Source organism: Limanda limanda, chromosome 8 (assembly GCF_963576545.1).
Source record: "Limanda limanda chromosome 8, fLimLim1.1, whole genome shotgun sequence".
Taxonomy (NCBI): domain Eukaryota; kingdom Metazoa; phylum Chordata; class Actinopteri; order Pleuronectiformes; family Pleuronectidae; genus Limanda; species Limanda limanda.
In genome coordinates this window covers 3,652,261-3,663,118 of record NC_083643.1, presented here as the reverse complement: position 1 = coordinate 3,663,118, position 10,858 = coordinate 3,652,261, and the positions used below count along the sequence as shown (strand labels likewise).

The following is a 10,858-nucleotide window of genomic DNA, read 5'->3' as shown; positions in this document are numbered from 1 at the left end:
GGGGAGGGGGTAGATTCTGTCCAAACTTACTTTCTGCTGATGCTGATTGCAACAGGACACCTTCAATAAACTCGGAGCCGAGGGAAAGTTAAAGTAGTCGAATTAACATCTGAAGGATCAATAGTGATGCATTGATGTGTGAATGCAGCAAAGTGTCTCGTGGAGGCTGACATCACTGATACTAACAGAGAGGTGTTTCACTGCAATTGTAAAGATGAAATCTACTCTAATGGAAACATATATATTTATATATACTTTAACTTAAAGTAACTATAACCTTGAGAATTATTTTTTCCTATTTCCCGGTTTTATCTTCCGGTCCCTTGTCAGGTTCCTCGTCCCTAAGTTAGGAACTGCTGTCTCTGCGTGTATTAGCACAGAACATGGTGTTGATGAACCTGAACCTTTTTACACAGTTAAAGGTTCAGTGTGTGAGATTAAGTGACATCTAGTGGTGAAGTGTCACGTTGCAGCTGAAAGAGAACCTGTGGTAGACTTCAGTTGTGATAAAAACTCAAAAGATGTTTAGTTTGTCCAGTCTGGGCTACTGTAAAAAAACATGGCTCCCTAGAGGATCCGCTCCTGATGTGAATATAAAGTATTTAAATATAAAAACCCAATCCAAAGGTAAGGAAAACAACATTTGGTACAATTTAGATGAAACAAACAAGTGAAAACATCACTGGGATTATATCATATTCAGTTTCTACCAATAGATCAAATTCACCTAAATCTTACACATTGAACCTTTAAGCACGTTTCTGTTGCATTTTGTTCTTTTGAGTTTTGATCCCTCTGCAGCTCTGACTCTGTATTTGAACTCAGAACAGTCAACACTCTGCAGGTCACAGGGTCGGTGCAGAGTCACTGAACCGAAGCCTTGCAGTTTCCCTTTGTGCAGGTTAAAGGTCACCGGGGGGGGGGCAAAATCTGATTCACCTGACATGTTGCTGAAGTTGCAGATTTCCTGTGTTTCTCAGACCAAACTGTAGTTGCCCTGGTGACATCCCATCATACTCGTCTGTCTTTCATTCAGACCAGTGGGTTCCTGCCTCTGCGTCACGGGGCAGCTCAGCCGGGTGGTGCAGCTCAGCCGGGTGGTGCAGTAGGACCCTGAGGTTCAGTCCAGGCAGTGAGCAGGCGTGAGGGAGGAGTCTGAATGGAAACCAAACAACCCTCCACACCCTGCAGTGACTGGGAAGTTCCTCCGCATTCCTGCCAGACACACACTCACACACACACACACACACACTCACACAGGCAGAGATCTGGGAGGAACCACACACTGAGGCTGGGTAAGTGTCTGCAGACTCACAATGTTCGGTTCCTTCCTGGTTTCTCTCCAGCACGACTGAATAGATGTTGTGTTGTGTTTGTGTGTGTGTGTGATCACACAGGAGTTTGGAGGGGGTGTGGGCCGCTGTAGGAACCTCATCATCAGCGTCCTGCCAGGTATTGATCTGCTTTCTCCTCCTTCTCTCTTTGCTCTTGTTAGTGTAACTGCAGGTTTTCAAACAGCTTCCAGGTCGCACCAGGAAGAACCACTTTCCGTTTCAGTCCTTCTGTCTTGTCTCGTCTCCTCTCTGAGCTACAGACGCACTCCTCCATGTGTGCGTCTGTAGCTCAGTTCAAACCCTGTTGTCATGCAGCCAAATCAGACGGAGTTGTTTTTATTCTGTGGTCAGAAACGACCGCTGCTTCCTCCCCTGACAACCATCTGCTGTCAGATCACATCTTCGGGGTTCAGAGAGGAACAAACTGCCCGAGGACGAACCACAAGCTACAGGATGCAGATCACTGGAAAGTGATGCCAGATATTCATTGCGAGCTCAGTCTCACGTGCAAATGCAAAAGCTCCATAAACCTCTGTATCTAATTTAATAGCTGGTGATGCAAATGCCAGAAATAAAAGAAGCAGCTGTGTCATGGCACTCAAACATGTAAATATGACAAGTCCAGTGCACAGCAAGGGAGGAGGTGATAATGTGGTGGTTGGTGACACATTAACCTTAAACTGCTCCGACTTCTTCCTTTCACAGCGAGTTTCTCGTAACTTCACAGCTTCGTTCTGCTTGTTAAATGGTTACAGACGAGTCATGACACTGAAGGAGGGTTTTAGGTTCCTACTTGTGAGTGTGAGACCTCGACCTCACAGCCGAGGCAGCAGCTCTGAGAGGCGGCTGCAGAAGCTCGGGGGAAACGCTGAAGTCAGGATGCTAACATGCTCATATCTAGCAAGTGGTTGGCATTAAACCACAGTTTCGATTTGCATGTTAGCATTCGATAAATAAAAGGTTAAAGCCGATGGGACTTGTCGTTGTCTTTGTCTGACAAAAACTCAAACTGCCGGTGGTAGAAGGTGAAATAAAGATGAGGGATCATCATTTCCATGAAGAGTCAATCCTCAGGGTCTGGTGAATGTGGTCATCAAATGAGAACTTCCTGGTGCTGGTAAAGTGGAAAAGTCAGGGGGTTCTGCCAGAGTTATCCTCTGGGAACCATGAATTTCTATTGACTATGTAGGAATACATTCAAAATATTTGTCTCAAAATCAAGACATCGCACCAAACATCGCAAATCGTGGTGGTAGAGGAAAAGTTGACCTGCTGGTGGCGCTAGAGCTGAGGACAAAGAGATTCATCCTCTGGGCACAAGTGATGTTTGACCATATTTCACCAAAAGTTGAAAATGTCAACCTCCGATTGGGTCAAGACAAAAGTCTACGATCATCAGTGCACGAATGTAATGCTGTGTATAAAAGGGACGATTGATAAAGTTTGATTGATTGATTGATTGATCTGGACTGAATCCACTGGGAATAATAATGTCTGTAGGTTTCCATCAGTGGATTCTTGACCTCAGTGAAGGTAACAAGGAGAGAGAACAGTACGATAGAAGAAGGGAACTTCCCTCGCACTCCTCTTGTTGTCCACTTTGAACATGAGCCACACACTTCAGCTGTTGTTGTGTCTCCCCAGTGTCACCATGAGCAAGGCAGGAGGTGATGAAGGTCGAGGAGCTGGTGGCAGCGGCGGTGAAAAGGCCCGGCGGCCGGAGGACGAGACCCCCGAGGGAAAGGTCCCGGGCAAACCGAGCGCTGCCACCACCGGACCGGGCTGGACCAAGGTCAGCTGCCCCTGCTGCATGTTGGAGCGGGTGGAGCCGCTGGTGCTGGTGAAGCTCGGGGAGAAGGTCCGGCCGGAGACCAAGAGGTGGCTCATCCGACTGATCGGAACTTCTCAGAAAGATGGCGGTGAGGGCTTGAATGATGCTGAGCTGCAGGGATCAGTTTACTGTCTCTCCATCGATTGCAACCGGGCAGAGAAATTCATGCAGCTCAAACGTTCCTGAGCTCTTGATTGCATCTGATTGCATTTGCATTTACAAGCCCATTGGCAATGCAGATAGTTGATAGTGAAATGATTCCATGTAAATGTGAAGAGACAATTTCTTATAGAGTTCAAGTTTCAAGATTCAAGATTCAGGAGTTTATTATCAAATGCACAACAATAACATTAAGCAGTCGCTGGCAATGAAATACGTGAGTCACAGGCTCTCTTCTAGCAATGCTCAAGTAATTACAACAAAAAATCAAAAACAAAATTTGAATAAAATAGTATAAAATAGAATATCAAAACTTTAAAAATGTAAAATAGATGATAAAGTATATATATCTAAATATATGCATATACAGCTGAAGAAAAAACACAGTGCAATTATGTGCAATAGTGCAAATATGCCATGATTCTGTCTGATGGTTTCCTGCAAACGCATGTAATGATGGCTTATATAAACTTAATTAAGCTAAGGGGCTGATTCAGTTCCTCACTGAAGTCAGCACTTTATCCCCCCCCCCCCACCCCACCACAGGCGCTGGGTTACTGGCCCACCCAGGGGAGGACGCCGGCGGTGACCTCATCGTGGTCTCCGCCCCTCGCTGCACGCTGCTGCGAGCCACCGAGGAGCTGGGTCTGTGTAAACGTTACGGCAGCGGAGACATGGAGGCCTTCTCCTACCACGACAGACACAACTTCAAGGATTCAGGTACAGTAGAGGAATCACAAATACACATAAAAGTCCAGTGGGTACGATCCAGGGGAAAGGTTCTAGAGGCAGAAATTGAATATAAAATAATCCCAGTGATGTTTCCACTAGTGTGTTTCAATCTTAATTGTACTAAATGTTGTTTTCTTGACCCTATAATTGAACCTTTATATTTAAATACTAACATCAGGAGTGGATCCTCTCTACAAAGGCGGCCATGTTTCTTTACAGTAGCCCAGACTGGACAAACTAAACAAATTTTGAGTTTCTATGCCAACTGAAGCTACCACAAGTTCTCTGTCATATTTGAAAGGGGAGGGTGAAGTGAAGGGTGTTCAGCTGCAACATGAGACCTCACCACTAGATGTCACTAAATCCAACACACTGAACCTTTAATACAATATTAACTTTAGCAGCTGCTCATATATCTGGGTTTTAAGAAACGTATAAATCCAAACTGTGTTACTGGAGTGATGCAGTTCAGCACAAGCATCGTCCATGTGCCAGATGTTAGGTTTGGTTAAACGTTGGTACTTATGGCGTGGATACATTTTCTTTTGTACATGAAGTTTTGAAATAATACTAGTAATTGGATCATCATACATACGTCATTAAATCACTGTAAACTGACAGTAAGGGAACCAGGGTCTGCTTGTCTTTGTTGCCATGCATCCCTGTCTCCACTAACATCTGTGTGGGTTCACCTGTGTGTGACAGACAACATGGAAGTGTTCCTGACGCTGGCGGAGCGACACTACATCGTGAAGTACGAGCTGGACGGTCTGCGAGCGCAGAGAGACCTGAGGGTCCCGGGTCTGTCGGACTCCTGCACGCTGCAGAACAGAAACAACATCTGTGAGTGGTTCCAGATCTCAGATCAGTTCACACTGGAAAAAACTGAAGTCACTGGAATAATGTGAAGCTGAAGATCAACACCTTAAAAAAGATAAAGCTGGTTTTATTCTAGCTTTTACTCACTGTCAACAAATGACATTAAAATACCAAAAGGAGAAAGGTTTTATTCTTTCTCTTTCAATACAGATGTGTCTAAAATAACTATGATTATTGTTTAATTATTTCTTTGTTAGAAAGATGTCGCCCCTTCGTCCATGTTCTCAAGTCAAGTGTTGTGTTGCTGTTGTGTTTGTGAAACTGTTGCAGGGCAGAAGCTCGGGTCGGCCGGTGTGATCATAGACACGTTTCCTCTTCATAACCCAGAGCAGCTGAAGGATCTCAGCCAGGCCTGGTACACCGGTAATCAGCTGGTTCAGCCTTTGGGTAGGTTTAAAGATGCATCACACACACACACACACACACACACACACACACACACACACACACACACACACACACACACAGACACAGACACACACACACACACACAATGGATGACTTGTTGTTTTGTGACAGCTGCTCTTTTGATTCATCCAGATTCGGTGAACTCGTACTTCGGAAGCTCCGTGGCGTTCTACTTCAGCTTCCTGGATTTCTACACCTGGTCTCTGCTCCCACCAGCGATCCTGGGCCTGACCATCACGTACTTCTCAGGTAGGTGTGTGGATTCATCGTTTATGTTCATGTCCCGGTTCCAGACGATGGTTTTGGCTCGGCCCTGCTTCAGAATCCGGGTGGAATGATGCTGCGAACCTGAAAACAAACTCACAGGCCTCAAAGCTCCTCTTGCTCATCGCAGGTGAGGTTCAGAAGGAGATGGTGGAGTCCGACTCGGGGTCACAGGTCACGGACGAAGGCGACGACTCCACGGCCAGCGGTCTCATGGTCCAGGCGGTGTTCAGCATGCTCTGGTCCACGGTTTTCATGGAGATGTGGAAACGCCGGAGCTCCTCCCTCTCGTACCGCTGGGGGACGCTGCACCTCGCCGAGCGCTTCGCCGAGCCCCGGCCCGGTTTCCACGGCGACCTCGGGGTCAACCCGGTGACCGGGCGCGTGGAGCCTCTCTTCCCCGACTGGCAGAGAGACCTGCGCATTGCACTGGTGTCACTGCCGGTGGTCGGGCTGTTTCTGGGTAAGAATTTCATTTTGAATTGATTGATGCTTGTTGCCGAGCTGAAAGGCAACAAGACACTGATCAGCTGCTTTAAGGTAAAAGATGAGGTTTTCTGAAGATGAAGAATATGAAATATGTAAAAGCACTTTACTGCAGAGAACATCCGAGCCTCCTCTCTCCTCCTCACCTCTGCTGCGCCCTCACCTCTCCTCCTGCAGGCCTGGTGGTTCTGGGGATGCTCTGTTTCTACTGGGCAGAAGCTCAGGTGCAGCAGCTGAACAGAGACTGGGACTCCATGCTGTCCCAGACTTTGCTCTACGTGCCCTCGGTGCTTCACATCGTCTACACCAACATGCTGGGGACTGCTTACAAGAAGGCAGCACAGAAACTGACTGAATATGGTGAGTGAGGAGTGAGAGTTTGGATAACACGCATTTTGAATATGATGGTAAATCAATGGTTAGCACTTTGGTAAATGTGGTACAGATCATTAAATGTGTTTAAATATCGAGACGTCTTGGTATCAAAGTCCAGAAAACAATCTAAAGCTACCTTTTGACAAAAAATTGCATCTGTTAACATGGAGGAGGTGGGTTCTATGTACCTGTCTGTCATGTCGTCCATCTTTACATTCAGTCTGCAGCACAGATGCATTCAGGAGGAAGACACGAGAGAGTAGATTATTAATATTACAAGTTACAAATGCCTGAAGTGAAGTCAGTGACGTGTTCTCGTGTCCTGTCAGAGAACCACAGAGAGGAGTCGTCCTTCCAGAAGCATCTGACGTCCAAAGTGTTGGTGGTTGGTTCCAGTTCTAATCTCCTAATCTGCAGTTATCTCGTGAGTAAAGAACCCGAACAGACTGGTTCACTCTCCTCTCTTCTCACCGTAGTTCACCTTCTTCAACTACTTTGCCGTGCTCTTCCACATCGCCTTCTTCAAGCAGGATGTGCCTTTGCTTCGTAAGGTAACTGCAGCTCCTGAAGGTGGAACTCCAACAATACTGCACTGCATTCAACTTTACGTGCCACCGCACATATAAAGAAATTATGGGAATAAATGCAGCAAAGCCTGGAATGATCTAAAGGTGTTTCAAAAACACTGAATCACACTGAACTCCCATAAAGTGTCTTTAAAACTGAAAGTTGCCGAGCTGAAAAGGGAGAAATATCCAGGTTGAGAAATTCCCCAGAGCCATAAAACTTTATATCATTGTTTTTACAGCCCGGTTAACTAAATCAGCATTTTGTTCCACTTCACTCATTAAAACTCAATGTTTTCAATGTTAGCCAATTTCTTGTTGGAAGCAAAGCGCTAGAAACAGTATGATATTTGGTGTAAAGATCAAAGTGTTACGTAATATTGATGTTAATTTAGCGTATTTTATTTCCGTAAATCGACTCACAACAATTTTTAAAGCTGCGCTAATCCACACTTTTTGGAATTGTTTGTCATGTATGTAGATGGAACGTAGCTTTAATAAATCTATTGTGTTCGAAGGTCTGTAACCGGCTCTTTATGAACAAGCTAATCTTCAGGTGTAAAATCAGAATGATTTAAAGACGTGATTTAAAGAAAGTCATTAAAGGTTATAGAAATGGTTTGAACCCCACGTTGTCTCCGTCCATGTGTCCTCAGCGTCTGGCGTCCTTGCTGATCGTGACCCAGCTCCTCAACCAGGTGACCGAGGTGGTGATTCCCTTCCTGGTGGACCGCTTCATCAGCGCCCCCCACAGGGCGGAGAGCGAAGACGACCCTGAGGAGGACAAGTTCCGGAAACAAAGCACCCTTCCTGTTTTCCCTGTGAGTATTCAGTGTTGAGAATTCCTTAAATCAGCCGGTCAACACACAGCTCCTGGTGACACCGAGCCTGTTGTGTTTCTGCAGGGCCTGTTCGCCGAGTACATCGAGCTCCTGGTGCAGTTTGGGTATCTGAGCCTCTTCTCCTGCGTGTACCCTCTCACCGCCGTGCTGCTGCTCATCAACAACGTGACGGAGATACGATCGGACGCCTACAAGATCTGCCAGCTCTTCCGGAAGCCCTTCTCCCCCCCCGTGGCGTGCATGGGCGTGTGGCAGGTCGGCAGAAACACACCACACCCTCCACCACGTCGTTCAGGTAACGAGCGAACAGCTGACGTCTCTGTCCTCTGCTGCTGCAGGTCGCGTTCGAGGTCCTGAGCTTCGTCTCCGTCGTGTCCAACTGCTGGCTGCTGCTGCTGTCGCCACGGTTACAGCAGCTGTTACAGGAGGGGGGGCTGAGCACCACCAACATTCTGCTGTTGGCTGTTCTGGTCGAGGTGAGAAGGACGACGGAGAAATCGAAAACAAACACACACACGAGTGCGTTCTCTCTCAACACGTTCACATCTTTGTGTCCCGGCAGCATTTGCTGATCCTGGTGAAGCTCGTCATGTCGGTTCTGATCCCGGATGAACCGGACTGGATCCGCAGGAAGAGGGAGCACATCGAGTTCTCATCCATGGAGGCTCTGAAACAGCAGGTCAGCGTGATCCTCCCATAGGTTCCATCATCCCCCTGGAAACACTTCCTGTTTAATGCACGGGACAGATATTCACCTTGGAGCTGATTGATCAGAGGTTAAAGGTCAAGGTCAAGAGAATATGGTCCAAAAAACACATCTTCATAGAAATCTCCGCAAACTACAAAGAGATAATGATCCGGAAAGTATATCTGATCATTTGATGTCATATGATAAGTGATGAAAGAGCAAAAGCAGCCAACAAAAGACTTTAACAGTCAAAATAAGCTACTTTTACTTTTAAACCACAGTATTTATTATGCCCTTTTATTGTGTTATTATTTGAAAAAGATTTTAACTTGATTTCACTTGAAACTTGAAAAAAAAATCACAAAGAAGTAAGAAAATGACATCATGCATTGTTCAAAAATGCCTTTTCCAGGATATCTCTGTTTCGTCATCACCCAGTGATCCAGAAACAACATGTCGTCGGAATGATGTAATCATGACATCACCATGAAGTCAGAAAATGACGTCATATTGTGCAGTAGTGCATTGACATCTGAATCCAATACGATAAGAGACATTATATCAACCAATCATTAGTCATCGTATGGTTTCAATGACAGTGTCCGACCAGCAGGGGGTGTGAACGTGCTGCAGGTTGTGTGTCCTTCCTTCTGTTCTCCTTCACCTGACGCTGTTTGTGTCTCCTCTTCCAGAAGCTGCAGTCTGACGAGTGATGATTGTGTCTCAGTGTCCAGTCGCTGCTTTGTGCTTCAACCACAGGACACAGTACGACTCCTCAGTGTTGTGTTGACCTGCAGGGACAACAACACAAGCAGCTGCGGCCTGATCCTCCCTGTGTGTAACACTTTAAACTCTCTGTGCTTTCTAATGAGCAGAGTGCTTCTGCAGCCTACACACTTTGGAATGCAGCTTTATTTACTCTACACACAGACTGCAAGTGCAATTACAACAGCTGTTTAAAGTATTTCCCCCAGATATTAGACAGCAAGTGGAATGTAGAGGTGCTTTGAACATGTGTCCTCTAAAGAGACGATGTGAGGGTACAGGAGGGTTTGTTCAGATTGGATGAGAGATCTGAAAATCGCCATGTCAATATTTAGGGCCTGACAGGAAATAGTATTTAATGTGACTGTGCTTGACAGAATGTTCCTTTGTTTGCTCAGTGCTTCCACCTCGTGATGAAATGCAGCTAGTGCTCATGGATCTATAATCAGAGGACAGTATCGTCATTGGAGGGATTATCACAACAAACTTTCTATATATGTAAATAAAAGTCCGTTTTAATATGGGTCATATCAATTAAAAGTCACACAAATAGAGAACTAGAGAGAAACTAGTGTGTCTGTTTGGAAAAATATTTGTTAAAAAACATCGTCCCAAGGTACTGTTAATAAAAAGTCTTTGTAATGTAATCTTTAAATTAGTAGACTGTATTTTACAGGACACATTATATAAAAGCTTTTAATTTATAGTATGGTTATCGTGTAATTCAATATGTACGAATACAAATTGTCCTGATTTGACTCTAAACAATCATATTTTATTTTATCATTAATTCTTCTCCCATTGATGAAACTGTCCTTCTCTTGTTTTTCCTGAACTAATCACATATGACAATAGGAACGAGTTTAACATCAAATATAATCTGTAAATTAAAGCAAACACAGTCGTTCATGTGCCAAGATTTAAGATTTGCCTTGAACTCGATGACGGAGCGACCAAAGAACCTTCACCTGCTTTGTTATTAGAAATATATAATTTTGTACACGTGTGGATTTCAGTTTGTACTCACTGCCGTGCCTCTGACGTCACTGTGCTGCAGTAACCAATCACATCCTGTAGCTGAACACTTGGTGTCGTTCACTCTTCACATTTGAATTATTACGCGACGTGGCCCCATTTCTTCCATACTTGCTGAACAGTGCTGTGGTTGTTCTTTGTATTGTCTAAGTTATTGTTGTTAGGAGTTAGTGTTCCCCCTCCAGCCACCAGGGGGCGCTCTGCACCTTTAATTGTATTTAACATGCAACCTCCCACCAGCCCTGGTGGCTGCAGAGACACTGATTCAGCAAAGATGCAGAGTGATGGTGAGATGCACTCAGTCGGCCACAGTCCTATATTTCCACTAGTGGCACTAATCGTAAACCTGTGTGTGTGTGAGTGTGTGTGTGAGTGTGAGTGTGAGTGTGTGTGTGTAAATGAAGATATAGGATCAGGATTGCAGGTCAGAAACAGGTGTTTGCTGGTTGTGCTACAATAAATACACAAAAGGTAAATGGTCGGTTGTTGTGTCA

The 10,858-nt window shown here is 45.3% G+C and overlaps 1 protein-coding gene across 1 annotated transcript; it reads left to right on the top strand.

The window, feature by feature from the left end:
* The first annotated feature begins 1,203 nt into the window (after window positions 1-1,203).
* ano10b (anoctamin 10b) lies at window positions 1,204-10,840 on the top strand. Its single transcript, XM_061077131.1, has 16 exons — window positions 1,204-1,295; window positions 1,398-1,452; window positions 2,979-3,253; window positions 3,871-4,044; window positions 4,762-4,899; window positions 5,206-5,322; window positions 5,476-5,592; window positions 5,738-6,070; window positions 6,271-6,453; window positions 6,798-6,853; window positions 6,945-7,019; window positions 7,691-7,855; window positions 7,940-8,131; window positions 8,215-8,352; window positions 8,439-8,555; window positions 9,257-10,840. Exons 3-16 carry the CDS (start codon window positions 2,986-2,988, stop codon window positions 9,275-9,277), a joined length of 2,094 nt encoding a protein of 697 aa, XP_060933114.1. The 5' UTR covers window positions 1,204-1,295; window positions 1,398-1,452; window positions 2,979-2,985; the 3' UTR covers window positions 9,278-10,840.
* The last annotated feature ends 18 nt before the right edge of the window (window positions 10,841-10,858 follow it).